This window comes from Anopheles merus, chromosome 3R, assembly GCF_017562075.2.
Source record: "Anopheles merus strain MAF chromosome 3R, AmerM5.1, whole genome shotgun sequence".
Taxonomy (NCBI): Eukaryota; Metazoa; Arthropoda; class Insecta; order Diptera; family Culicidae; genus Anopheles; species Anopheles merus.
Genome location: NC_054084.1, coordinates 30,808,409 through 30,836,245, shown reverse-complemented (window position 1 = coordinate 30,836,245; position 27,837 = coordinate 30,808,409). Strand labels below are relative to the sequence as shown.

Genomic DNA, 27,837 nt, shown 5'->3' with positions numbered 1-27,837 from the left:
ACAGCCTTTATGAAGGGGAATTTCTCATCCGCACACTCATTACCGGAGCGTGTCTTTTGATAAGCGCAGACATGGCTTCCATTAAAATCACTTCCAATTTTCCCATGGGCACTTTATTTGCTATCTGTTTGTTTTTTTTTGTAAAAGAATAAAGGCTCTACATCTAACAATCTTATCACTAATTGCTACGGTATATCACTTAGATTTTACTCCTCGACGGTGCACCCCGCCAGTGACTTTTTCTTTTCCGCCTCTCTGTGCTTTCCCTTCGCTTTACCTCCCTTGCCCTTGGGGACAATCGGTGCCGTAGCAGCAGTCGCGGCAGGAGCGGACCCATCCCGTACACCGTACGTCAGCAATCGATCGAAATCGTTCGCACGATCCAGCACCTGGCCGTGGATGGTTTTAAAGTCGAACGTTTTCCCCGCGGTGCCTCCATACTCTGCCGGCAGTATGTCCGCCGGTATGTACTCGTGCAGTGACGCCCAGTTGGAGTAGTGAAAGCGTACCTGGTCCTTAATCTTCTTGCTCAGCATCGGGTACAGGATGGCGATCGCTGCATTCATAAACACCGAAGAGTTGACCACGTGAAATTCGATGTTCTTGAGCGGCAACAGATCCGTCTTGGCCGACCCGATGCGTATGTTTTGTGGCGTTAGAAACCGAAAGCTTTTCAGCGAGTAGCCGCTCATATCGATCAGGCACGTGACGCCGCTATCGAGCGTCTCGAGCTCGTTCAGCATCAGCTCGAACCAGATGTCGTCCAGATTGGCCAGATCGGTCACGGCCATGCTGGAGAAGTCGATCGCCCCGAGGCGGGTGATAAAGACGCGCCGGCCTCGCCGATCGCGCCGGTCCAGCGCGAACTTTACGTTCCGATTCAGCAGCTCGCTGTAGGTGGCGATCGGTTTGTGGAAGAACCATTCCGGGTTCGCTTCCTGGGGTTTTTTTTAAACAGAAAGAGAGGAGCGTTAGTGAGTCATAAGGCACATCCGAGCAACTGTAACTGTAACGCACCTTCAGCTTGATCAGTTTCACGATGCGCCCAAACGCTTCCTGTACGTCCCAGTCGCAGCAGTACAGAAATCGGCAGAGAAACAGTTCGTCGCTTCTACGCTCGCAGTCATCGTAGTCTAGGAAGGAAAGAAATGAACGAACGAGAGCAAAAAGAAACACGTTAAAACGAGTCTGATAAGCGGATGCTAGAGCAGTTTTAGAGCAGATAAAACCGGTTGGATAAAGAAGCTTAGTTGCGTGTTTTGTGGTGCGTTCGTTTTCTGCTGTACGTGCGGTTCGTTGATCAGCGTGTGGTGATCGATGGAGCAGCTTAAGCGCACCGTACACGAGAGATATTTGAAGCCATTTGTATCGAGAGTTTCTCTTTCGTTTGAACACCTTTTGACGGTTTCTAGTAGTGTAATCGAAGGAGGCATTGCATTTTTTTTTTCAAATTATACGTTAAACTAAATGAAAAATCCAATGTATTGATAAACAATACTTAATATTTTCTCGGTTGTGAGCTTTATGGTATCGTAATTATGTGAATAAAATAAATAATAATCGAACAGCCCTTGCTTCAGGTTGATTATTCTTATATTAGTTTATTTTGTAGGGCTAGACAGTTAAGCTTTCATCACTGTTGTCATTTATACTCATTTAAGTAAATTTTAAAGTAATATTTTACCTGACAAAAGTAATAAAAAAATTGGAATTTTTTTTATAATTTATTACTTTTTAGAGCATTTTGTCTCGAAGCTTATGGAACTGAAAACATTTTACACGTGTTTCGTCCATTTCATATGGATTATTATGTTTATTATAATGTTTATTCACTGTTATAATTGAATGTAATAAAATTCTAAAATACACATTTGTTATGTAAGTATGTAAGTTATGTAAGTTCTAGACAAACATCTTTTAAAAAGAGAAAATGAAACGCTGCAAAACACAAAGCATAGAACAGCATGGAAGGAATTTATGGAAATAAGTTCTATCTAGCGCTTAAACCGGTGGAAAGTAAAAGCAACCAACCAAACCCGTTTTTCAATGTCATCGCATTACAAATTCACGATAGCGAAATCATTAGCTGAAGCTAAGTGTATGTGCTCGGATGCATTCTCGCTCATTTACACCCTATCTGACTAATCAAAGCTCAAGCTACAGTTCCTCGTTGATGTCAAGTGGGCCCTGGTACCCCCATTTGTATATCCACTTGTGAACGACGCTCTCCCGCGCACATAAATAAACCACCACTCGTGAACGATCGACTGAGTGCGTCCATGACAGTGACCGCGGACGAGCGAACGAACGGCAGCAAACGAAGCATACCTGCCATGCTTCCATGGCACGCAAGAAGGTCGCAGTGGGAGTGGGGTTTTTTTCTTGCTTTTCTTCGTCTGCAGTTTAATCGGTATTGCAGCCAAAACGGGACGGAACGGCACATTGGGGCCTTATTGAGAGAGGCCTCACATGCCGTGCTCGTGCTTACGATTGACTTATTAACTAATAGTTTGCAACCGATTGGCAGATGATCAATGTTGGTGCTAACTGGGCGATTGAATGGCGTCCGGTGGCCATCATTTAATGGGACGATGGTAATAGGCAGCTCGTTTTGCGAAAGCCTGTTGTTTATTGCAATAAAAAAAAAAAAGATTGGTGTGTGAATTAACTTCCTCACATTCGAACCCATTCATTTTCAGCGATCTTACATCATTAGGTGTTTGGTCCGTTGACAATGTCTGGCTCCAAACAATCTTAGACACACAGCCACACAAAAAAATGGCAATAAAAACGTACATACAGCTTTCACTGGCAGAGAAATGCATTCGATGCAGCTTAATTGCAGCGTGCACTTTCGCTTTCGTGTCTTGCCAACCGGCGAAACAAAAGGGTAGTCGCTGCAAGCTTTTTCTCTATTGCAGGTGCAATCAAAAGTGCATTCAGTGCAGCATAATTGTGACGAGCGTGTCCGTGCTTCCGTGCAATTGTATTGTTTGATGATCTTTGCTGCGATGCTGCTTGCAACACCATTTACAGGGGTTGCCATTGTTTTATAACAGTTTATCAATTAATTGAATTATTTTTTTTACTATGCTATCTTTTTTTTACGATAAAAATACAATTGAATAAACATATTTGAATCCTTTAAAGATTTATTGTATTACTCAAAATTTGATTTATAGTTTTTTTTTCAAACACTGATTGTGACATTCAAAAGTGTTTTAAAAATTGTCAACAAATCGAGTGACAAATTCAAATATGTCTGCAAAACACTCCAAAATCCTTGGAAACTCTACATCTTTTTACAAACAAATGCTTCTTAAGATTACTCTGAAACTTACGCAAACCTACTTAAAAGTCACTCAAAGAGTGTAAAAGAATGGAAAATTTTCAATCGACCAGTCCAATGATCAATCTCCGCATGCCCTCGGCCCAAAGTTTCTCATGCCGCGATCGTTCCGCCTTTCAGCTGGCAGCTCCATTTCTGTTCGACTTTAAATATGCAGCGGCGTTGATAAATATGCTGATGCGTTAGTTTGGGTGTGTGTGTGTGTTTGTAGATGGATGGCGGTTTCAGTGTCTGATTCCACTCTCTGCGCGCTTCGACCCCTTGATGGGTCGCCCATCTGCAGAGGTGTTTGATCGCGATCTTGCTGGCCACTAATGAATAAAACCACGCACGCATCGAACGGCCGAACGGTCTCTCCCTCAAAACTCCTCAAGAGCTTTTTCGTGTCTTGCCCTTCTTTTCTAACACACACACACACACACACGCACGATCGCCTCAACCTTCAATGTCACCGCACCAGCCGAAGCGTCTACCTACCAGCAGCCACTTACTTTGTATCAGCTTGCGCAGTTCGTTGATCTTCCTCACGCGTTCGGGCTGATCGGCGAAAAGGGTCACTGGGGCGTCACCGGCCCTGGTGACATCTTCCGTCTGGTCCTTGCGTGCGTTTGGCGCACTTTTCGCTACCGCCTTTATTTCCGGCATGACGGCGAGCACACTGGTGAGCTCTGTAAACAAATCGAAGCGGAAGTAGGAGGGTTATTTTTGTTGTTGTTATTGTAATGATTCAACATTCCAAACACGATCGCATTACGATGTTTTCGATACTGATAGCGTCATGGTACGGGGTACGCTAATCTTACAAAATTCAACACACGTGGCGCTTGCGTGCCAGAATGGACAACAAAACGATCATTCTTGGGACGGCGATTGAACTGGTACCGCATTAATATATATATAACTAGCCGAAGGTGATAAGCCGGTTGATGTGAAGGTTAATTACAAAAACAAGCGTTTGGAGCGCCCGGAACGGAAGCGTGGTGCTCGGTTAACAAGGTGCGTAGCAGGTTTGTTTGTTGTTCTGGCTGGCCCGTACTGTTTGGTGTGCTGGGTGATCGACGCTGCGACGAATTGACGTAAAATAAACCCCCCGAAAGAAACCCCGCTCTCGACAATGGGAAGAAGGTTGTTGTTCGCTTTTTTTTTGGTAATGCTGCCGGAGATTGATGAGGTTTTTTTTTTGGGAGGGGAAAGGGAGCTTTAGTTCGGTGGAACGGTTGAAATTAGATCAATGTTAAAATTGAAATGCTAAGAAGAAAACAAGCATTCATTAACGACTGGCGAGGCATTATACAACGGGAAAGCAAAGGCCAAAAAACTCCTTTCGCTTTCTGTGTTCAAGCATAGCTTTAGGAATGAAAAAAATCTCATATTTAGGTCATTCAAGTGGTATATTGTTACATTAATATAGGAAGATCTCAAAATAATCAATCAAAGCGACTTCTTTTATAGGCAAACGTTTAATTTTGTTCTAAAAACTTGAACTAAGCGACGAACCCACAGAATGAGAAACGAATCTAATGCGTCTTTGTACAGGGGTTTTCAGGGCTTCTCAAAGTTGTGGGACACTTTCTTGACTCCTGACTCTTAAAGTCAACCTTAAATTATGGAGGTTTGACTCTATAGCACCCTTTTTGAACTGGCTGATTGGTAATTCTTATTATATTTGTCCAAAAAGGGTGCTGTACAGTCCAATTCCCATCGCATAAAGCTTATTTTCAGGTAACAAAGAGTTAAGAAAATCTCCCACAACTATGATAATCATGGAAAACCTCCTGTATTTCAACTAATTATACTATTCACTCAACACATTTGACTTGCTATTAGGATGCGTTTCTATCAATACAACCCTTTACCACTGTCTTTCCCATAAACTTTGTTCTTTACAACATCTCTCACTTCCATTTACATGTCTGTATGCACAATCAAGCCGACCGAATAATCGTACACATTGTAGCACGATTTATAAGGGGTTATACTTTTCACGTTGCAGTGCTAATAAAACATCACACCCCGAAAGTGTCTCTAAATAAACGCCTGTTCATTCTGTTCTGTTCGGTACAACAGTTGAACGGTGTTGTAAAGTTCAATGTGCTGCCGCGCTTGTGTGAAAACGAATTGCAAAACATTCAATTTACACCCTCACCGGGTGGGGGGAACAACACTAAGTTCTTTTCTTTCATTGGCATCTTGTGCTGCTGCTGCACCTTTTCTACACGAATCGAACCAACGGTGCAATAAAATAGTCTAAAAGCCACTTAATAATACGTTGCGACTAGGCTGCATTTATGGTATGCCAGTCTTCTAATTTTTTGTTCATATTTAGCGTAGACAAACGACATTTGCCCCGACACAATACAATCTGATTTTTGGTATGCTTTACGCACGAGCTGTCTAGCTGTCTGGTACAACCTTGCCCTACCAACAAAGCGTCACACGGAGAGCAAGCTTATGGGAGAGCTTTCGTGAATTAGTAATATTTATTCCCGCTCCACCCCCTTGGTGGAGTGGAGCGCTCCACTCGCCGAATGCGCAAATCTCCCAAATGGGTAGAAAATTGAAACGACAGCGAAAGTTGTACTAACACTGCATAGCAATGGAGCGGGCTTACTGCAAGGTCAGCAGGCAGAAGCGGGTTGGGTTGGGAATGGGTTCGCCCGGCACTGGGTGCACATAATTTGATTTACAATCTCTAGGCACTTTGCACATAAAATTGTCGCCGACTGTGGTCGAATGGTGAGTAGTGAGCCACGTTCACGTCCATGTCCTGCTTGGAAAGCATTAATTCGTGGCTTTTTTTACTAAGCATACAGAGCTGCTAGTTTGGAGGGAGTTTGTGATGGTTGAGAAAAAAGGACCATAAAAAGAAGACACCACTTGAAGGGTAATTTAATTGGGCAAAATAAAGGAATGCGTTTGTGTTACACTCGTGTCGATCTATGCTTCTGACGAGGTTTCAACCTTCAAGTGCGACACAGTTTCAAGCGACATGTTTCAGCGTTCTCATACACCTCTACAAATGAAACACGATCTTTAAATCCACGAGACATGATCGGTTGTTATTTGAGTCCGGTTTTGCAAATCATCTTCTTGTGAAACATATATACGTGCATACATACATACACAAACGCATGTCTTTATGTCTTCACCACTGCTTTGAAATACGGAACTATTCATTAGCGAATAAAGGTCACAAGGTTTACAGCATACATTAACACAAGCACTCGCTTTACCCCACCGCTACATAACCGTGCACACTCCAGCACAGTCGTGACCTAAACGCTTTGTAAAAGTCTATCCTCGTTGCATAATTTTCTACTCATTAACGGATGTGCCCGACCGCTTCACTTGGGACTCCCTTTACAATGGATTACCACCAACAAGCCTCCGCCCAAAAACAGCAACGGCACTTTTGTGTTTGAAACCGGCACCAAATATGCACTTCAACCAGCAGCACACAGGATCACTTTTTACGGGATATCCCTTTTACGGTGGATTTCGTTTGTTTGTTGCTTTTGCTGGAAGTTTAGCAACTTTCGATTGACACACATCCATCGACTTTCCAGTCCGACCCGCCTGTAAACGGTAAACACTGAAACCACTGAATATTTCCAAGGCCAACACACACACACACAAAACAGTATTCGAATCCGATAAGCCACCGCTGCAGCAGGCAAAGGCGAGCCGAGAGACTTCAATGCAACCGATAGCGATGAACCCTTTCGAGAAAATCGAATTCGATGCAAACCCTAAAATCAAAGCACACACATACACAAACACACACGCACACTTACCGGTCTCTAGGAGTTTTGTTGTAAGCAAACACACACACACACACGCACCGAACAAAAAACAACACTTTGATACCGTCGGCACTTTACCGCACTCGTGGACGGACGCGTTTCGAATGTGAGCTGCCGCCACGCGTCCGGAAGGTTTTATTCCACAACGCGGGAAGCGATCGCGCGCGCGCGCGCGCGCTCACCCGCTCGCAACCCGATCGCTTGCTGACGCTTGCACCAGCAGCAGCACACTTTTGTGATCGGGTTTTTTTTTTCTTCTCTTGGGTTGATCGATTTTGGTGTTTTCGGCAAGTGTAGGGCGCTTGGAAAGGAAATGCTTTTCATTGCACTTTGTTACTCAATTTGAAGCTTCTAACTTCTGGGAACGCTGTGTTTTTCGGTCACTGGATTGTTGCTGTTTTTGACCGAGATGGCACTTTTTAGCTTCAATTTCTACCGTTGATGAGTTCAACGAACATTGGCAGACAGCAGGGGGACAGTGGCGGTGTGGCTTTTGTTTCGACTGTGGCTCGTGACTCAACAAATCAGCACATTTTAATAGGAGCACGTTGAGATTAATTCGCGAGTTGGAGAAACAAGTGTTTTGAAAATCGTAAGAAAGTGAAGGAAAGGAGTCAAATACATTTGAAGTGTGTTATTTCATTATTAAATTGTTTCGAGTATTATTTATTGAAACTTAATTATGCATTCAAAACACTTCGTCCGAAAAATTCGTTCGATGGAATGTTCCTACATTTATGTGCAGCACTGTAAAATGTTTCAAGCTGTGAAATGTTTCCACGAACACCGCATGAAATGTTTCATCGAATATCATGAAACGTTTCAAACACGTTTGAAATGTTTCAATTTGAATTTTTAGTTGCAATTGGGTCGTGAATAACGGTTGAACATTATTTACGGGTACATTTTTAGAAACTAACAAAGTTCTTCTTTTTTTATTTATTGATTCAATGTCATGTATATGTCCTACATCTAAAAAGTATGGCGAATATTGAACTAATTATTTTTTTTGTTTTCTTTTTGAAAATATATGTATCACACTATCTACTTCCCGCCTTTTATCGTGCAACGGCTATCCTCAGCTTATAAATCTAAGACCCTGTACGGTTGGCGCTTTTCATCGCTACACAAAAACCCTCCCAAACAGTCTCCTTCGAATGTGCCCACACACACACACACACACTCCGTTCAATCCTCCAGCAGTGGTTCCGACACGTACCCGAGCTGCTGCAGCTCATCCACCACCTTTTCGTCCCGGCTCAAATGCTCCAGCCAGTACGTGTACGGATACTCCGGCTTCGTTCCACCGTACCGCTCGGGCAGCGCCTCCGGATCAATGTACTTGTGCAGCGAGGCCCGATCCGTACCGTGGAAGAACAGCCGCTGCCGCATCTTGTCCGTCAGCAGGGGTTTAAAGATTTGAAACGCCGTATCAAACACCCAGCCCTGGTTGACGATGTGTATCTGGCTCGTCCGCAGCGGCATACTAGTGGCCAGCAGGGCCAGCATCTTCTGGGCAACGGCGGGCGTCAGATTCCACGCATGGTTCAGCGTAAGTCCCTCCAGATCCATAATCCCAATTCCGCCCAGCACCTGCGACTGTGGTTCGAGCGAACCGACCTCCAGCAGCAGCATCGTCGCCCGGAACAGATCCACAATCGGTATCTTGGACGGGCGCCACTTGCCAAACTTGAAGCAAATCACCCGCCGACCCTCCTGATCGCGGTAGGGCGAGATCGAGATAATGTCGTCATCACCCAACGAACGCAGCGCCATCGGATTGACGTTCTCGTAGAACTCGGGATTGCTTTCCCGGAACGCGTAGTAGCGCACCATCAGGTTGTACGCATGATGAACATTCCAGAACCGAGCGCGCAGAAACTTTATCAGATAGTCGTCGTCGATGCGGTGCGGAATGCATTCGCCCTTTTCTACAAAGGTAATTGAAAAGCAATCGTCAGTGTCACTGGCACGAGCTGAGTCGGTACTTTTCCACACATTCGTACCATAAATCATATCACGCAGCTCCTCGATCATTAGGCTCGTTCGGTCCGGATCTTCGCCCTGCGTACGAGCGACTTCGGCCACCTTGGGTGGGAGCTGCCGCTCCATGTACAGCTGATGGATCACTCCCTCCGGTTCCGGCATTCTGCGCACAATCTGGGGACCCTGCCACAAACGACACGCTCTGTACTTTCGGGGCGGTATTAGGATTTGCTTTTTCACCTACAATTAAACACAAACAAAAATAGCACATTTTAGTATCGATTTTACAAAGATCAAGAGTAGGGTTTTTTCACAATAAAGCCGTTTAACTATCTGCTGAACCGAAACGACACACGAAACAGAAAGCCATTGCAGGTACACTAATTAATAGGCATTAAAACCGATATTAATTCGCGCTTGATTTCTCCGTCGCGGTTAACCTTCATCATATTTCTTGCTTCGTGCACCACAGACAAGATTATTTTTTCTGCAATCCATCTACACTTGAACCGATCCCAAGCACCAAGTAATTTGAATAACGTTTGCCACTACCATGTTGATGCAGTTTATGCTGTCTCCCGTGTGCCTATGTTGCTGCGCTCGAAGCGTCCAAGAAATGCACCGCGTTGCGTTCACACCGTCCGACGGCAAGCGACTGATCCGAGGGTTCGGCCCCATCCGACTTCCGAACAACGCCAGATCGATCGCACCCATTTTCTTTCCCTCACCCGTATATTACCCGTTTGCCCGGTGTGCGTTTGCCAGCAACAACACGTTGACCATTCGGCTTTCGCGGTCAATGACAAATTGGTCGCACGCATACACACACGCATGCACGCCTGACGTCGTCTATGCACGTTGGTAGGGCTTTTTCCATCAAGAACCCACCCAGCGGTTGCAACCGGTAGCACACCCACTGTCCGTTCACTGAACCGATCGCATATATCGATGAACCTTCCCCCTCCCTCTGTAAGGGCTCGACATGCTCTATGGAGAAGCTCACCTCACGCATTGAGGTAGTCTCTTAGGCAGTCGGCGAAGGTCTGCGGACATCTACAAATATAATAATCGGCAGTGTCGCCGGAAAAGGTGTACCCCCGGGTACGGTGACTTTCCGGTAATGGTCGACTGGAAGTTACACCGCGTCCGAGGGCGACCGTATGCAGCACTGTGAAGTTACACCGCTGCGATTGCAAGGGCACGTTAGGCGCGCGAAGTTATCAATCAAATCTCGAAATATTTCCATTCAAAACTTTCCGAAGTCTTTCGCCGGGGGGGGGGGGGGGGATTTTTGTTGTTGTTTTTGGGGGCTAGATTTTACGCAGCATCGATGATGAGATGGACGTTCGCCGTCTACTGTACGCTACTACGCACACCGCGGCTTCAGATTACACTGCGGGTTCAATAACAAACAAATTGAAGTGGGGAAGTGGACAGAAATGGCGTTGGTATTATGATAGGGTACTACTGCCTAGTTTTGTTGTCAACAACAATATTCCGCCGTGCTTGTTTTGTTCATGCAAATCATCACCAGCACCACACTAATCCAATGACCTGTTCCAATGGCGGAACCGATGATGTTCAGTGTCGGGGTGGATGCCATACTTGGACGCCGATGGAGTTGTTGGGAAGGAGTTGAGGCACTCAATATCCACAATTGTTTAAACGCATTAGGTTGCATATTCTTAACTGCCTTTTTGAAGGAGAGTTCTTGTTCTATTAGACCCAGCACCGTTTTGAGAAAATTGATTCAAATGTATAATATTTCTGCTCTTTTGATTCTAGCACTTTGAACTCCAATCCAAAATTGAAGAATGCCAGTTTTCTAGGGAAGTTTCATACACTTAAATGTTTGTGAAACATCTTGCAAAATTTTGACTTTAGTTGTACGCTACATTTAGCTTATGAAATACACTTAATTTACCTACCAATTGACAGACAACCTGAGTATTCAGCTCACGCAAAACGTGCTTTCAATTGTTTACGTGCAGCTGTACGTGATTTTCGACCACGTTTCGATCAACTACGTGCTATGCTCAATGCCACTGGAACAATCAAAGTTGCGAAGGCTTACTTAAGAATGCCCAAGCGTTAAACGTTATCAAACAGCGTTATGTCTAAACAGCTGAAATGCTGTAAACGATGTAAATCGAAACAAAACGCAACCTCTCTTATCGACCAAAAATTCCACACCCACTTAGGGAGTCGTTGGATGCTGATGACTTCTGCGTACGAAGATGACACCCGTCGATGACCCGCATATCACAGTATTTATCGCGCAATAAAACCGTAAATTTGTTCCACTCGATCCGGTCAGCCGGCATCCCAACCACCATTCCCTTCCTCCTCGTAATGATTACCCTAATGAGACTATGATTTGTGACTAATCCCCTACCGGCCCCCTCGATCGACCTCTGACCAGAGCGTGCTAGAGCGTGCTCTCGATCGTGAAACTGGTTTACAGGGCGTCTCAATGCATCTCGCATGGCTTTCAACTGCTAGCTGTGTTCCGATGTGGATGCAACTCCCCACAAACACCGCAACAAAAACATGGCATGGTGCTTGAACTTGTACAGCAGTGTACGGCACAACCATCAGTTTGATCAAGGTGGTCCTGTTTGGCGACATGCTATCAATCAGTGGAGTATTTTTAGCTTCACGCAGCTTCCCCCCGTGGCGCTAAGGATGTTGAACTGCAGTAACTCTGCACGGGTTGGATGGCTCATAAAGTCCCCCCCCCCTCCTACAGAGACACCGGTTTGACCTAATTTTTGGGAGGCTCGATAATCCAATAGAATACGAAAATGATTTAACGAACAGACCCCACATGGTCGGCTACTGACCTTACAGGCCTGGTCCAGCTCACGTGTGTGCCGTATGCCGTTTGCATGCAGAGCATCTCATTACCCTCGGCTCAGCCAATCGATGTCACCCACCCACTCGCCGAGACAGGGGTCTCCCGCCCATTATTATTGCCAAGCCATACGATCAGTCACCAACAACAACAACCACTGCAATTATCACCCCTAAAGACACACGATCTTTCTCCGCTGTGCGCACTCGATCGTGTGGCACCTACAACAACTATGAAAACCTGCTCCCAATCTGGGCCAACTTGCAATGCAGTGAGATGCAAACGGTAAAATTGCAACTGTGTGAGTGTATGCCTGCATTAAATAACGGCAGATGCAGGCGATGCATGCGTAACGGAAAGGGCTCACACAGCTGATAACGAATAACAAACTACTACTCTGCTTGTTCAAGGCTAGAACAGAAGCTTATAATCTTTCTAATTCCCGTCCAGCAAGAGTTCTCTGTGAAGTGTTCTTCTACGTTAACAGCTAATAAGCGCAAAATGACGCACGATTTGAATTGAATTTGTTGCATGCACTTTCGCGTGATGCCGCGTAAGAGGGACGTGGAATTCACTAAACTGCAACACAGCAACAACCCTTTGAGCATTTGGGCGATGCATCATTATTCCTAATCAATCCGGAAAGCGTCAATTTCGTAGATCTAGCAGATCGTGCGACCAACGTCACCACGAACTTGATTATCGCAGCGCGATGGTCGCGTGTCCGTGTAACTTGTCCTGGCCAGGTTCAACAGGGTCGGAGGAAATTAGCTTCCCTCACGCTCAAATGGTGCCAGCGGGGGTTCATTACATGCTGCTAACCAGGCACGCACCACTATCGATAATTCGATCAACCATTACACGCTGTTGGGGAGGAGATTGTTGATAGACCTCCCGTTTCCCGTTCCATATTATCTAACTGGAAGAGAGAAGTAAGGGAGCACGAGATATTCTAGCTGTAATTGTGGTTTGCGCATAATATGTAACACGTGGAACCTTACGACATCGGAATTCTTCGCACAGGAGCCTGCCTTCCAACTCCCAATGGGAGCTGGCTTTAGGGTAGCGACATTCATGCTTCCTTTTTTCACACTTTTCCGCACAAAATCCACCAAAAATATAGCACGCGTTCACAAAACTTCTAGATGACTCTAGTTCCGTGAGTCCACTGCGAACTCTCGGCGAACTCAAGCGTGTGTACGAAGGCGAATATCCAATCCTGAACTGGCTTACACCAGATGAACCAATTCTCCCGGCACACCTGGACTCGTTTCAGCCAATTTCCTACATTCCCACACACACACTAGCTCTCTTCTCAAGAGCGATAACGAAGCTTCGTAGCACCGCTCGCTTTCAAAACGGGTTTTGCACGAGAGCTTACCGGCCAAAAAGGTAGCCCTTTTTGCTCGTGATCCAGGTGTCATGTATCGGGGCAGCAGCAGTGTTGGAGGCGTTCACCTTTACAAACCCATCCCGACCGGTGTACGGCGGCGTGCGGGCTTCAATTCCAAGGTCGCTTTGGTGTATGAAAGGTATGGCAATGTGCGCGCTTTACAACGGATTCTCCACCGACCTTCTAGGGCTGAGTCATTGACTGACTCTCTCGGTAGCTTTTGCTTGAAGGGAAAGAATGCAAAATAAAATGGGAGAATGGAACGCCACCGCAGCAGTCCTCCAACAAGTCCTTCAGAGTGTAAGTGATTACAGTTTCCTGTTTTTTTTTTTTTGTGGTCCAATGTGAGCTACAAACCCCCACTCAGAGAGTCAAAACAAAGAAAGGAAGTGGAACGTGAGATCAGGAATGACTCTGTAACGTACACCACACAACAGGCACGTACGATCGTCGATCGTCGCTGTAGTATATTCTGGATCATTTACAAAACAGATCGAAATGGAGCAAAACGACCAGCTAAACACACAGAACGTTGAACTGCATGTTGAACACACGCCAATGTATGTGAGTCATCTTGAAGAGGTACTTTAACAAAGGAAACAGCACGAGTTGGGGACGAGCGTTACCACTGACCTTAAACTTCGACGACTGTGAGGTCTCCGTTCCCATCGAATCGGGGAATGGGGTCCGGCCGCGTCAAACAATGGGACAGATACCATTCACCGCACCAACTACAATTACTTCCCTTTTTGTTGATTAAACAGTGGATAAGATAACCTACGGTGGTACAGGTGGTACAAACAACAAGCGAAATGAACTGTTCTGTCCGCCAGATGACAGAATATTGAGCACGCGATCGCTCACAAAAAATAAACACTCAAAAAGAACCTTGAGCTGAACTGGTTGAACTTTACTCCCCCCGGAACCAGTGTCACAATTGCTCCCTTGTGCGTGCCTGTAGAACAACGACTAATGGAGTTAGTCGCGTGGGAGTAACGAACAGTCATCCCCATTCGTTCCCATCGTGGGCCACACTTAACGCTACGATCACGTTGCGTCGCCAATTTCAGCTTGCGAAGTTGTCTCGAGACCTCGAGCGATGCTTCAAAGTTGTCAATCTTAAACGGGAGAAGTGCTGCATTGTTTTGTATTCTAGCACCAAATGACCCACCGTATACATCAACAATTGCTTCTATTGCTTGCTTCAGACAATGTGGAGGAAAATATAACCCAACCCCCTGTTTTATGCAGAGGTTAATAGCTTTGGCCCAATCAGCCCGCTTGAAGTGCGGCTCGGGGGAGAAACTGATCGGTTTGGCGATCTCCACCGTACACCAGAGACCTCACTCCACCCTAAGAACCCTAGCAGTAGTTTTTCTGAGTTGAATGAATCCATTAGAAGGGATATAGAATGAAACGAGCTGTGCTGTTCTTGCTAATGTCCGACTAACCGCCCATTAAGTCGAGCTCATTTTTTCAAACGACGTGAGACGCGTGCCTTCTACACTGAGAATCGATTACTTAAATGCTCCTAACGGGCGGCCTGCCGCCCTTATCCAGGCTTGCAATCTTCACCACTCGGGGCTGTCGATAAACGTGCCAATAAACCAAGCTTTTGATTGAAAGGTGCGGTATAGGACAATGTTTTTGAACCTCCAACGGTAAAGCAGCTGTTAGTTATTGACATTTTGAGTGTGCCACGCTGCAGAGCACGATGAAGCTCCACTAAATTGGGTCACCTCCCTCATCAAACTTGCAGCCGGCCGACTGTGAAGCCTCTGAAGTGGTCGCACGTTTGGCACGTTTGTTTAACCACTAACGGCGCTTTATTCCACACAGTGACGAGATTTAAATGGACGTACTCCACCACACTAAGTGGAGAACCTTGCGACAAGGGGTAGAGCAAAAACTAATCACACTATAAGTACGCCGTAAAATTAGTAAACATCGTAAAATTGATATATGAATAATGGTACTTGTGTTATGCATCATTAAAATAAAAATCTCCACAACTCATTCCAGGAAGTTTGAAGGATGCTTCAATCATTTGTAGGAATTTTGTTTGCCCTCTTTTTCCACTCCTTTCCGCTGTCGTTCACTCACACGCGCTCCTCTTCAAGCGTGGTGACTTGCGCAAATAGTGTGTGATACGCCAAGTCGTTGTTATCCAGGTTTTCACACGGCTTGCTATAAGCTGGTTTTTGTTGCCCCATTTGCTCTTGAGCTAAATGTTGTTGTTTTTTGCGCAAATCTTAAGTGTAAACCACGCACAAAACAAAACAGCACAACTTTGCATGCGCTAAACATGTGTCTACCGAAAGGTACGCATCGAGAATATTAAATTGAAGAAAAAGTATGATACTCGTCACTGTGAGACTGTTGCTTGAAGTAGCTTGTTTTGAAGAGGGACATGCTATACGATCACAGATATGTGATATTTGCCAAGAAATCTAGCATTCAACCAACTCGGTGTATTGCAAAGAAGTTCATTCACTCCACCATAAAAAAAGGGCTACCAATTAACACATCATTTTATTGCTGGCCCTTTTCACAAGACGACCCTTTTCATACGGCACGCAAACAAAACCGATCAAGGAAGTGGAAGATCATCCTCCACAGCGCATCGAGCAGCAACAATCGAGCCTCCGAGGAACTCCGATAGGCGAATTACTTCTCGAACAATTCCACATTTACAAAACTGTTACATTGGAGCGCCACCGGTTGGAACCTTCACTTTCACGATCGATGTCACCTGAAGGTAGCCTACCAGGCTCCGGGTGCCGGCGCTACCACCATGCTTCACGTTCCAAGTTCAACCGAACAGTACAGATGTACTGTATTGGGAAGGGGGGGGGGGAAGGAACTGGAAAACATTGCAAGCAATTCTATGTGGAACTATAAATATTCAATCTCAAGGACTGCACGGACGTCACCAGACGGCGAACTGTTCGCAAAAGGCAACTCTATTAGTGGCAGCAGCCCATCAAGGGAAGCTGCGAGAAAAGTGTCGTAATTGATGTTATCTCATACACACACACACACACACACACACACACACACACACACACACACACACACACACACACACACACACACACACACACACACACACACACACACACACAGTACCATCTCCAGTACCTCTCCACAAATCGGAATGTTTTCCAAGTTTCTCCTCCTTTTTACAATTACTTCAAATTCCAATCCCACAACCACGTCACTGTCGCATGCTGACTTGGGTTCCATTATCGGCCATTTGTCTACCGATAATTGTTGCGGTTAGCCAAGGTAGTAAACAACTTCGGGGCACTTGATCGATTGTGCACAGAACTAATCCACCTGGACACCCTCTAGGGGGGAGGCCGTTCAGCAAGACGCACATACGAAATCAGTACAAGGCTCAAAGCACTCGTGCACACTGGAGGTCACTCTTCTAGTGATAATCCTTATCAGTAATGTTTTTGCCTACACTTCTTGCCACAGTTAGTTCCTGCGTCGTAATGACCTACGATTACATTTGCTCACAAACGGTAGTGGAACATGATACGGCTTCTTGGGTAAATATCACCATACCTCTCAAATGTCCGCTGCCTTATACGCAAGAATTGCTGCTGGGTAATCTGATCGTGCCTCGAAAAGCCCGTGTCCTTTTCCGCGCGCGCTTATGTGTCTCACCCGATGCACCGTCCGTTGATGACTGATGTAAGCCACGCCGATTCTTTGCTTTCTCACCACCGCCACCCAGGAAGCTCTTCCAGCAGCATAAAGTCACGATCTATGTCGACGCGAGACGAAGCATACGCTATCGGAACAAAGCGAACCACCCTGGAATGCAACAAAGAACTCCCCACACAAACACACAGACAGAAGTCCCGAACGCTCCACACAAATGCTCTACACCAATGTTACTGCAGTGTCTCCCGAGCACGAACCTTGGAGTACTTGCTCCCCCCCTGTTTTGTTCTTGGCACGCCAACGTTCTGGCTCGACGCGTCAACGCTAACTGAACGCACTCGCGCGAGCGGTTTGTTGCGCCTCTCGGGGTTGATTATTACGTGTGCGCGCGGCGAGTGCTCACATCCGCCGGACTTGCCCGCTAATATCTCCTCCCCGCGGCGTGTTCCCCCGGATGAGATACCCCATCACAACACAGCTCCGACGACGACGGCGACGGGAAGAGGCGTTTAACCCTTCGCGCCGTTGAATGCCGCCATCGGGGTGCTGATGTTGTTTTGTTTACTGCTGCCATTCCAGTTCTTCCATTTGCGGGAGAACATGTTGCAACATGGAGCAATAACAAAAAAAAGAGAACAGTGCGAGATGTTCATGCGACTTTTTGCGGACCCAACCGTATGTACACAGCTTGAGAGTAGAAGGAGAGTGTACACCTTCATGCAGAGGAGATGATAGGCAAACACATAAGCAACTGCAAAGATCGCAAGAATGGTAAGGGAGTAACACAAAAAAAAACGATTCTTCCTTTAAACGCTCCATCACCATTCGCTTTAAGCTATTAAACATATCACTGTGCTGTGAGTTCTTTGCCTACGACAGCTTCTAAAGGTGTGATACGTCCAACACACCAACGACGGTCTTCCATCCTACCAACCAAATTCAGCGACCATTTATCGCAGGAATCTAATGTCCAGGGCCACAATTATTAAAAAACGTGTAATTATTAACGGAGAGAAACGAATAAAACTTGTTCGGCTCAGGACAGCATAAGCATACCCTCCTCGGTCGCCCCTTGCTTCGCTGCAGATCGTCGAGCGGTAGAACAATTTGCTTGCCCGGTGATGGTTGCGGTGCTGTAGTCATTATCGATTGATCGCGCCGGACCGTGGGGGCAAATTATCGGGCTCCCTCAATCGCAGGGCGCACATGAGAAGGTGGGTGGGTCGGTCCAGTGCATGACGAACATAATTGAATGGCTAACTTCATAACGGACGCTAACCCCACGAAACCAGGGGGTCTCTTTCGTTCTTTGTGATTGGGACCTGTGTGTCCTTAACCAGTGTTCTGTGTAACCTACAAGAGAGATCGATGTTGGCTCTCGCGTGTTTGCTAATTCTTGAGCGAAAGAAGATATAGTTGACAGATACGGTTTAGTAAAAAAAAAGTATTATTTACCTTGTGGTGTGTATAGGTTTCCTCCGCGCTAAGATTAGCTGCCATACATTGCTGACTGCTTCACAAGGATCCACGACATTGTTTCGTTAAACATTTCTTTTCTTTTCTATATGCAACACACGATTCACTACCGGTTGATGTTTGATTCCATTTTCAAAAAGAGACTTCTTTATTATCTTCCTGCATTGTTTGCTTTCATGTTCGATTTTTTTTCTTTGTTTTACTTCACTTTCGCAATGCTTTCTTTTTTTCTTTTGCGTCAAATTATTGAAAATGAATGAGAAATTTTACGGATCGACAATAAAAAACAGAACGAAAACTGGTTAATTAATACAATTCCAAAAATTGCAAACGAAATGTTTCAAAACCAAAATAATATCCAGTAACAAGTGTTATGCACTAGTAGTATTATCATTGAAAGAGGTGTGTTTGTTTATCGTCTGTTTTGATTAGATGAAGAGTAGCTACGTGTTCCTGTCTAGTAGCGGGAGGGGATGATGATGATGATGATGTGGAACAGCTTAGCTTGGGTTTGACGTTGGCGAGTGTCTCTTTTTCTTTTTTTATATCCCCCTCAATTATTCTCTTTTTTTGTTTGTAACTGTTCCCTTTTCTCATTTCCTTTTTATAGAGTCGCAATTTTAAATGCACCAAACAATGCGAAAACATCTTCCAAAGCAATGCACGTGAAAGTGGAACCGTTTAGTAATTGGAGGAAAAGAAAGGGCTTATTCCAAAAAAAAAAAAACAATTCAAAATCAATTCATTCGTCGGCATCATTCGAATATCCTACTAACAACACACACTGTCTTCGCGTTGAATGCAAAACCGTTAATCACTTAGCTTAGCCGTTAGGGTTGAACCAACGCAAATGAAATGAGCAACAAATAAAAGAAATGCATCATTCCGAGTTAAAAAAAAAAACAAACGAATAGAAGAAACCTTGCTTTCGATTAATACAATAATGATCGATCGAGCTTCAAAAAACAATCGTAAAGTAACAATATTCCATACGGTAGTGTATATATCATCGTCGCCCTTCTTCCGAGCGCTATCCGTGTATGTGTGTTTTGCAGGTGTGTTAGTGCGTTCTTTTCTGTACTTTTGCGGTTTCTCTGTTTCCCTTCTTCTTTTTTTTTTTTGGCTATATAGCTCTTCCTGTCCACTAGCCAATTGCTTACAATGTAAATCTCGCTGCTACTGCTACTACTACTGCAGCTTCACCTATAATCTTCCCCACTCTATCTCTCTCTATCTCTCTCTTTCTTTCTTTTGCTCTTGATTTGCTTTGCGTTGCTTTGCTTCGCGTGTGTTTCTTTTGCGTTGGGGACACGATGGGGAAAATTATTCAATAGAAAAAAGGAAGAAAAAACAAACAATCAAAAACTTCAATTAACAGGCGGCGACTTTAAAAGTTCTCTTCTGCTGGCGGCGCGGGGTGTTTAGAAGTGAGATGCTCTTATTGGGTATACCGCGCGCTTTGTTTTTCTTTTTCTCCATTTTTCCCCATCCCGTTTACATTAATAAATGTCCTTTTCCTTGTATCACTCTGCACATATTTGTTTTCTTTTTTTTGCGGCTGCTTAACTGTTTCTTGCTGCCGTTTATTCTTCAAACCGATTCCGGTTCCGGATTGCTTCGAAATATCGTACCCTTCCATCGTTCTAGCTCGTTCTCTCTGTCTGTCTGTTCCGGTTCAGCAGTACTCTATATGTGGCTGGACATATTTATCCATAACTGCACGCACATTCTACACACACGCGCGCGCGCACACACATATACAGTGCACTCCTCTTGTCCCGGTTACAGTGTTACATTATCAAGTTTAATATTATTGTTCCTGATGCGTATTAGCTGCTGCGTGGTGATACTCTCCTCCCGACTCCTCTTCCTGCCAGGCAACCACGTACGAGAAGGGACCTCTCGTCCCGTCTCGTTCTTCCTACATGCGCCCCCCACACACACGCACACACTCATACACATTCGTTACGCTACACGCGTGTCGGCTCTGTTCAGTCCACGTGGCGCGCGCACACGCTGGGCACCATATGTATGTTTGCCGTCTGATTTTGTATTGGTTGGTTTTTAGTGTTGTAGCCTTATTAGGTTTACCTCAGTACACAGCCCGGCAACTGGCATTGAATGAAGGTTTCGATTTGCATTGTGGTGTTGTTGTTTTTGCTTTGTTTTCTCATCATTTACTTGCTACTGAGAGTTTTGTTGCTCGCCTTTAGAAGCGATTGCTGCGCATTACGTTATTAGGTTTCTGGTATGTTCATTCGAGCCTGCAGGACACTTGCTTTTGCGTGATTGCGGCTGCGAATTGCATATCAAGCTGGCTGGCTGGGTGCCACACTATCCTGTTTTTTTTTTCTCCTGTCCAGCATTTGTATATCCACCAATATAGCGTGTGTTCATCAGTCCGTTGGAGTTGCCCTATTTGGAAGGAAGCTGACGAGGGGGGGGGGGATGTTGGGTGTAAAAAATGCCTGTACACATGGATTTGCGGTTCCCTCCTAAAAGGGGAGCTGTGGTACGCGTCGTCTGCTAATGCTGTTGGACAGAGGCTAATTCGCTGGCTTGTTCACTTTGTTTTGTTTTGCTCTACTGTTTTGTTTCTCTTTCCTTGTGTGTATATTCGATTGCGATTGGTTCGATTTTTGTCTGTAAGTGTGTATGCGTGTTTTTGTTTGTTTTTACTTTACTTTGCGCAAATATAGCTATAATACGGGGTTTAGTTGAAGCTTGCGGTCTCTTCTACGCACACTCCTCCTCTTCTACTCTCTTTTGCTCGCTTCCTCTTCCTAGTAATGGCAGAATCGTATTGGTACAGTCTAGTTTTGGGGAGTTCAATTCCACCCATCTCCGACCCAAAGCGGCGGGGTTCGTGGCAACAACGAGTGGTAAGAGAGATTTTGAGAATGCGTAAGAAGAAGTAGGAGCCGAACATACATACACACGCATACCACCAACAGGAGAAAAGGGGGATGAGAAAGCGACAGATTAACAATAAGAACCTCGAACAAGATTGTCCGCGAAACGGCAATTTGGTTAAGCACGGTCGTAGGTTAAACGGGTTTGCTTCAATATGCGTTTGAACGGTGCGTAGCGCAACAACGAGCGGAAAGTGGTGGCGCGTTGTAGTTGGCGTGTGACTGCAATGGCTGTAACAGTGTGTGGGTGTGTATGTATGTGTGTGTACGCGCGCGTGTGTATGTGTGTCGTGAGTGTATGCGTGGTGTATTTGTGTGTACGGTCGCGGTATGTTTGGATGATTAAAGGACACTGTTTCTTTGCTTCTTCTCTTTTCTTCTTCTTCTTCTTCTTCGCTGCCCAATTAAACGAGATGTTCGTGAATCGTCAGGTTGCATTAGAAGTGGGGGCTTGGTCACATTTTACTCCACAACCTTCAGCACCTTTCCGATAGCGATAGTTTTATCTGCGAAGATGGAGAAAGAGAACAAGAAAAAAAAATGAGAAAAACGGGTCTAAAATGCTCTCGGACCCTTATTCCACACTTACTTTCATCTCGAAGCGTGAAGCGACCCATCTGGGGGAATAGTTTAAACTGCTCTAAGCATATCAATCCGGAGCATTCAATCCTCATAATGGCGACCTGATCCTGCTTTACGAAGCGCGGCCTTGTCTTGGATTTTTCCCCCGTCTTCTTATCAACTAAACAAATAAGAGCCTGGAGAGAAAAAAGGGAACACACACACACGTGAGTATGGTCACACATTTAGGACACACAGCAAGCGCACGAACTAACCTTAACAGTAATTTCCTCAGCGGCACAGTGTATATGCATCACGGCCGAGTATCCTGCACAAATGATTGACTTGTGTTCTAGGATGACCACCTGTGCGTCGAAAATCTTGCCCGTCTTGATCGGATTGGAAGCGTCGCACAGGACAAATCCGGGCGAGACGTCCTCCTCTTCTATGCCCTATGGGAGGAAAGAAAGCGAGAGAGAGAGAGAGAAAGCAAAATAATTCGATTTAAGTAAATTAAGCTCAGGATGGCAACGTGCGAGCACCGCCAACACCTACCTTTACTTTGATTTTCACATTTTCGCCTGGCCCCACCGACGTTACCTCCTCGTCGTCCGACCACAGCTGATCGACGCACACTTGCGTCTGTAGGAAAAAAGGATAGAAAATGCATAAGAAGCATTTAAAATTGTGCGCCTTCCGCACCAGCAACGCCTCCCCGGCTGCATACTCACTCTATTAGGCATCACTAGCAAGTTCGTGCCCTTCTTTGCCACGCCCGATTCCACCTTGCCCATCAGCACCGTACCCATGTCCTTGTACTTGTCGACGATTGGCATGATGAACGGGCCGTCCGTTTTGCGGTTGAGCGACGGCAGCTCGTCAATGAACGGAATAAAGGCCGGCCCCTGGTACCACGGGCACGTGGACGCATCGATTGGCTCCCGCAGTCCCTGCCCGGTAATGCCCGAAACCGGCATGAACGTAAGATCCTTCAGTGGATTAAATCTGCCAATGGAAGAGAACGGAAGAAACAAAAATCGTAAAAATGGGAACAATTTTCCACCCGCCTCTCACACAACCTTACCCTAGTTTCTTGAGGTATGGTAAGATTTTGTCTTTGCATTCGTTGTAGCGCTCAAGGTCCCAGTTGACCGTCGGGTCGTCCATCTTGTTCACCAGCACGACCAGATGCTTGACGCCGGCCGTCTTCGCCAGCATCGCGTGCTCCCGCGTCTGCCCGCCCCGATCGAACCCGGTCTCGAACTCGCCCTTGCGCGCCGAGATGACCAGCACGGCCAGGTCGGCCTGGGCCGCACCGCCAATCATGTTCGGCACGAAGCTCTTGTGCCCGGGTGCATCGAGGATGGTGAAATGTTTCTTCTCAGTCTCAAAATAGGCACGACCAACTTCCACCGTCTTTCCCTTGTCACGTTCTGCGGGTGGGAAGGAGTACAAGGAAACACACATTTTAAGCATCATTGCAGTGTTTGCGATGCGCCAAGTCAAACAACAACACCAATCGTACCTTCCTGATTCGTGTCGAGCGCCCACGATAAGTACCAGCTTTCTCGCGACTTTTCGCGCGCCTCCCGTTCGTACTTTTCAAGCGTTCGTTTGTCCACCATGCCGGTGAGTGACATGATCTGTCCGCCGATGGTAGATTTACCCGCATCTGAAAGACACACGAAAGAACAAGTCGTTAAATAAAAGCTCTACTGGCGAAAAACAACGATTTGGCTTCCTTCCCCGACGCCACCCGTTACACCTACCGACATGACCGATGAACACCACGTTCACGTGTTCCTTTTTGCTTCGGCTTTCCTCCACCTTCGGGGGCTTCTTTTTCGACACCTTCGGTGCCGTCTCGCCGTCCGCCTCAACATCGTCCAATTCCATTTCCTCATCTTCCGGCGTCAGGATCGAGTCCTCCTCCGCGTCCCAGCTATCCAGTGGTTCACTTTCTAGATGGAGAAAAGGCACAGAAAAGCATATTAATAGAAAAAAGGGGAAAAATAACACCTACAAATGGGTGAAATAAAGAGAGCAGGCAAGCACCCTGCGCGGGATAGTAAACATTGCGACTGAAGTGCGTCAAACCACCCGCTGGGATTCATCTGCTTCGTGCCCGCCGTACCCGGTAGGTTGGTTTGGCAAGTAACAAACACACACCCACACGCACGCACACAGCTACCAACAAACAATTAATATCATGCTGTCTGGCGCGTCCTAATTGGGTCGCCAGTCTGCAGTGGAGCAGTTCGGACAGCTTGAAATTGATTCATTCTCTGTCTTGCAGGACCACCAACGCAAACACGCACATAGGACGTATTTTTCCCTATTTTAAAAACGCATTTAAAGCATCTTTCCCTTTTTCGGGCACAGGGGGGAAGAACTTTAACCGCAAAAAAAAAAAAAATTCTTCCCTTCCAAAACCGAAAGGACATCCTTCACATAAATGCAGCGCCGGTTTCAAAACTACGGTCACCGTCCGGAATTGAGGTCACGAAGCAGGACAGTGGGCACTAATGGGGTTGCCACGTGGGTGTGAGTGATTTGATAGGAACAGGACACGCGGTGGTGTCGGTGTGTGGCATATGGCATCGATTTTTATTCAATCAGTAGGTAAAACACCACAAAAACACACTGCCACACACACACACACCTTGCTACCAAAACTTTGCACACGTTGGTGGGGGTGTTGGCGGCAGTGGGAGAGTGTGGCCGAGCGAAAGCACTCCCGCAAACGAGGAACTCCGTCCCGAAGACGCAGCCCTTGCGACTTCCCACGGTGTTCAGTTGAATGATTAATGTGGAAAGCGGACGAGAAGTGGGCCACACAGACACTCACACACACTGCTGCAGATGAAGATACGACATGCACAAAGGATTACCATTGTATAGAGCAGCAAGAACAGTAAAGAGTTAAGCCGATTGCTCCTTGCAGTGGCAAACGTCACGATGGGTTAACTTTTGTCCTTTCGCTCAATTCGTCTCAATTTGCGAAAGTCAAGGCAGCAGCAGCAGCAGGTAGTGTATACAGGACAAAGCATGGTATTTAAGCTACTGATGACATCATCGGGTCAGGGTGGACAATGTAGTACCGCACCATTCGAAGGTTCCCGGGCAACGGGCAAGCCCTTTTAATGAAATTTCGTCACGCTAATGGTTCGAGTGTTGAGAATTGCGGTTTTGAGGGGTTTTGCTGATCTGTACTACAGTTTAGGGACAATGTTGTCCCATTCTTCTCTACTATCAATCCCTATCCCTGATTCTTATGCTACTACAGAGAGCCTGCTTCACGCCTTATTTCGGCACAATTGCCCTTAAGACATGGTTTGACATATTTTCCAATGCTGCATCAAGCATGCTTTCTGTGCGCGATGATTCATCGTTCCTTAGTAGGCTCAAAACCTGCACACGGAGAGAAAGAGAGCTTATTCGTCTGCCGGAGAGCACGAAACGGTCCGTGTCCGTCAAAGGTGGGTCATCACATGGATGACTGCAGAAAACAACAAACTGGCGCCTGCAACATTGGAACCTTAGAAGTATTTAAGCGCCACCGCCCACTGAACGGGGCAGCATCGTGTGCCCATTCATAAAAGGTTCCACCCTCCCTTTAACGTAGGGGGTGGTGAAAAGGGGGATGCAGATGGACACGCCACCCTGCATAGGACGGACATAGCCGGTACAGGCGGTGTTTCCCGATTCGTCGGTGTGCAACTTGGACAAATTGTGTATGTGTGACGGAAGCTCGTTTGACACATCACCGGTGAGCGAGCGAGAAGGCACGAGTGTAGGTCGCTCTTTGCGCTCCCCTCGCTTCGTGCGGTTGGGAGCGGAACGTCTCGCGAGTGTTTCACCGCCCCATCGATGGTTCCTTTGATCGTTTCTCCTTTTGGTTTGGAACATTTTTTCAACTCCTCCTTGTCTGGCCTAGAGACACATTCTAACAAACCGGAGGAGCACAGCCGGGTTACGGTCAAACGTATCGGCGGCATTGCTGGTCATTACCATTGTTTTCTGGCATCTGCACCGGATCGGCGTCCCTTTCCATCGGTGTCGGGGCCGACGAAGATGGCGGCGTCGGTGTGGCAGCGGTGGACGTCGGAGTGGTGGCACCGCCACCACCGCCACCGCCGCCACCTCCGCCGCCTCCGCCGCTGCTGCTTCCGGCGCTCGACGTGGCGGACGATGCGGTCGCCGGCAGTGCGGTGGCCGCGGCCGGGGCCGTCGGCGAGCCCGCCGGCGATGTGCCGGATGGGGCGGCAGTCGCCGCCGCCGCCGTCTGCACTGCTGTCGGTGCGGGTGAGAATTTGCCCGGCACGAACTCCATCGCGTTCACGTTCAGCGTGCTCAGCTTCTTCGCCACCTCGTTGCTATCGCTTTCCTGTGCCATTTTTGCCAACCGCTCACTCACTTCTATATTCACTGCCACTCACTTCCACTCGTGTACACGCACGCACGGTCGAGTCTCACACGTAACACAGTGCTTTAGCCGAGTTAAGCCGCGCCGGACGGGGGGGCGGAGGGAGGCGAGGGAGAGCAAGTTTCCCTGTGATGAAAGTGCACTTTGCGTTGCCTTTCTTGGGCGGCGGCGATGGGATGCGGGATGTGAAGGTGCTTGTCTTGCACCGGAATTTCACTTTACCCACACACACACACGCGCGCGCACGTACGCACTTATGGCTCCGCACACATACACTGGCGCGCGCGAAACGGTGGTGCGTGTGCAACGTAACCTGAGCGCTCTCGAAACGCGACAGACGAACAGTCGAGCAGGGTATGTGAGTAAGAGAGAGAGAGGGAGAAGAGCACACTCTCTACGGCGGAACCGAAACTCGGAAACGGAAGCAAACGGAAACACCGTAGAAAACCCGCGACGGTTTCGGGACAGGATACCGGAGAACAGGCGCACACACGTTCGGTGTCTTTCTTCCTTACGGTCGGGTGTTCTCCAACACACCAGCCAGCCCCACTACGAAACGCGGCACACACACATACACATTGGCCGAACGTGCGAGACCGATCAAGCAAGACCCGCCGACGTGGTACGTTTTTCGCGGACGGGAGGAGGGCACCAACGCAAAAAAGGAATAAAACCGAGGAAAACTAATCGGCCAAAAAACCTAGAGAACGTAACACTGCGCCTAAGGGACACGCGGGCCGCCGTTTCGACCACTTCCTGGACGCTCCAGCTTTCGCTCGCTTCGGGGCAGGGTGCAGAAAATCTCGAAAAATTTCGCTGCAACCACGCGCTTCCACTTTGCAACCAATGAAAGGGGGGAGGTCTTTTTTGTTCTTGTCTTTCGACGTGCGACAATGTCACAAGGTGATTGCAGCGAGGTGTGCGGCAGTGTCAAAATATGACGTGCCGACACAGTAGAAGCCGCCTGGCTGGGCAAATCGTGTCAAAGGTGGGTTATTATTTAAAGTTGAGGGGAAATTTCCGTTAGAACACATGCGCAGGAGTGAAAAAGCTCAATTTAGCCGCTCAAATAGACATAGAGCAACAACGTCGCGCGCGACGAAAAATAGCTCAAAATTTCACTCCTTGAGAATAAAAGTAGCTCAGTTGACTCAGTTAACCAACTTTTTTTTTATATTTGAAAACACACAAAAATAGGTTGAAATGTGTTCAAATGTATTTTTTTGCGTTTGGCATTAATCTAGCTTGTAAACAAACTAGATAATTTGATTATTTCGGATGAAGCAAACATGTCGCGCGAGACGAGTAGCTCTGTTTGCAAAATTGAGCTACTTTTTGTCGCGCGCGACGTCGCTGTCTCTCTATTTGAACGGTAACGCGTGGCGATATAATAAATGTTTTA

General features: G+C 46.7%; 3 protein-coding genes across 12 annotated transcripts; all 3 read right to left on the bottom strand.

Moving 5' to 3' along the window:
• Positions 1–76: 76 nt before the first annotated feature.
• Positions 77–7,291, bottom strand: LOC121597513 (alpha-tocopherol transfer protein-like). The gene is made up of 4 exons (XM_041923326.1): positions 7,144–7,291; positions 3,841–4,017; positions 1,018–1,133; positions 77–938 (listed from the first exon to the last, which is right to left on the bottom strand). Exons 2-4 carry the CDS (start codon positions 3,992–3,994, stop codon positions 207–209), a joined length of 1,002 nt encoding a protein of 333 aa, XP_041779260.1. The 5' UTR covers positions 3,995–4,017; positions 7,144–7,291; the 3' UTR covers positions 77–206.
• Positions 7,292–8,053: 762 nt separating this feature from the next.
• LOC121598032 (alpha-tocopherol transfer protein-like) lies at positions 8,054–18,575 on the bottom strand. Of its 10 annotated transcripts, none has more exons than XM_041924494.1 (3): positions 18,516–18,575; positions 9,159–9,378; positions 8,054–9,083 (listed from the first exon to the last, which is right to left on the bottom strand). In XM_041924494.1, exons 1-3 carry the CDS (start codon positions 18,558–18,560, stop codon positions 8,341–8,343), a joined length of 1,008 nt encoding a protein of 335 aa, XP_041780428.1. In that variant the 5' UTR covers positions 18,561–18,575; the 3' UTR covers positions 8,054–8,340. The 10 variants fall into 10 exon arrangements, with proteins under 10 accessions (XP_041780428.1, XP_041780437.1, XP_041780432.1 ...); XM_041924503.1 differs by lacking the exon at positions 18,516–18,575 and adding an exon at positions 17,318–17,426; XM_041924498.1 differs by lacking the exon at positions 18,516–18,575 and adding an exon at positions 16,959–17,408.
• An 85-nt stretch (positions 18,576–18,660) lies between these two features.
• Positions 18,661–27,321, bottom strand: LOC121598031 (eukaryotic peptide chain release factor GTP-binding subunit ERF3A). Its single transcript, XM_041924490.1, has 9 exons — positions 26,021–27,321; positions 23,779–23,970; positions 23,535–23,681; positions 23,094–23,442; positions 22,741–23,014; positions 22,565–22,651; positions 22,285–22,461; positions 22,038–22,206; positions 18,661–21,954 (listed from the first exon to the last, which is right to left on the bottom strand). Exons 1-9 carry the CDS (start codon positions 26,403–26,405, stop codon positions 21,911–21,913), a joined length of 1,824 nt encoding a protein of 607 aa, XP_041780424.1. The 5' UTR covers positions 26,406–27,321; the 3' UTR covers positions 18,661–21,910.
• Positions 27,322–27,837: the final 516 nt, after the last annotated feature.

Bases quoted from the DNA above. Each gene is read 5' to 3' on its own strand.
- LOC121598032 (XM_041924491.1), bottom strand. From the start codon at position 9,852: ATGGGTGCGATCGATCTGGCGTTGTTCGGAAGTCGGATGGGGCCGAAC. The intron at 9,379-9,690 runs GTAGTGGCAAAC...GTTTAATTGTAG, and splicing joins GCATAAACTGCATCAACATG to GTGAAAAAGCAAATCCTAAT. The intron at 9,084-9,158 runs GTACGAATGTGT...TTACCTTTGTAG, and splicing joins GCTGCGTGATATGATTTATG to AAAAGGGCGAATGCATTCCG.
- LOC121598031 (XM_041924490.1), bottom strand. From the start codon at position 26,405: ATGGCACAGGAAAGCGATAGCAACGAGGTGGCGAAGAAGCTGAGCACG. The intron at 23,971-26,020 runs GTAATGACCAGC...TTCTCCATCTAG, and splicing joins GCAGATGCCAGAAAACAATG to AAAGTGAACCACTGGATAGC. The intron at 23,015-23,093 runs GTAAGGTTGTGT...TTCCATTGGCAG, and splicing joins CCATACCTCAAGAAACTAGG to ATTTAATCCACTGAAGGATC.
- LOC121597513 (XM_041923326.1), bottom strand. From the start codon at position 3,994: ATGCCGGAAATAAAGGCGGTAGCGAAAAGTGCGCCAAACGCACGCAAG. The intron at 1,134-3,840 runs GTAAGTGGCTGC...TTTCCTTCCTAG, and splicing joins ACTGCGCAAGCTGATACAAA to ACTACGATGACTGCGAGCGT. The intron at 939-1,017 runs GTGCGTTACAGT...AAAAAACCCCAG, and splicing joins TGAAACTGATCAAGCTGAAG to GAAGCGAACCCGGAATGGTT.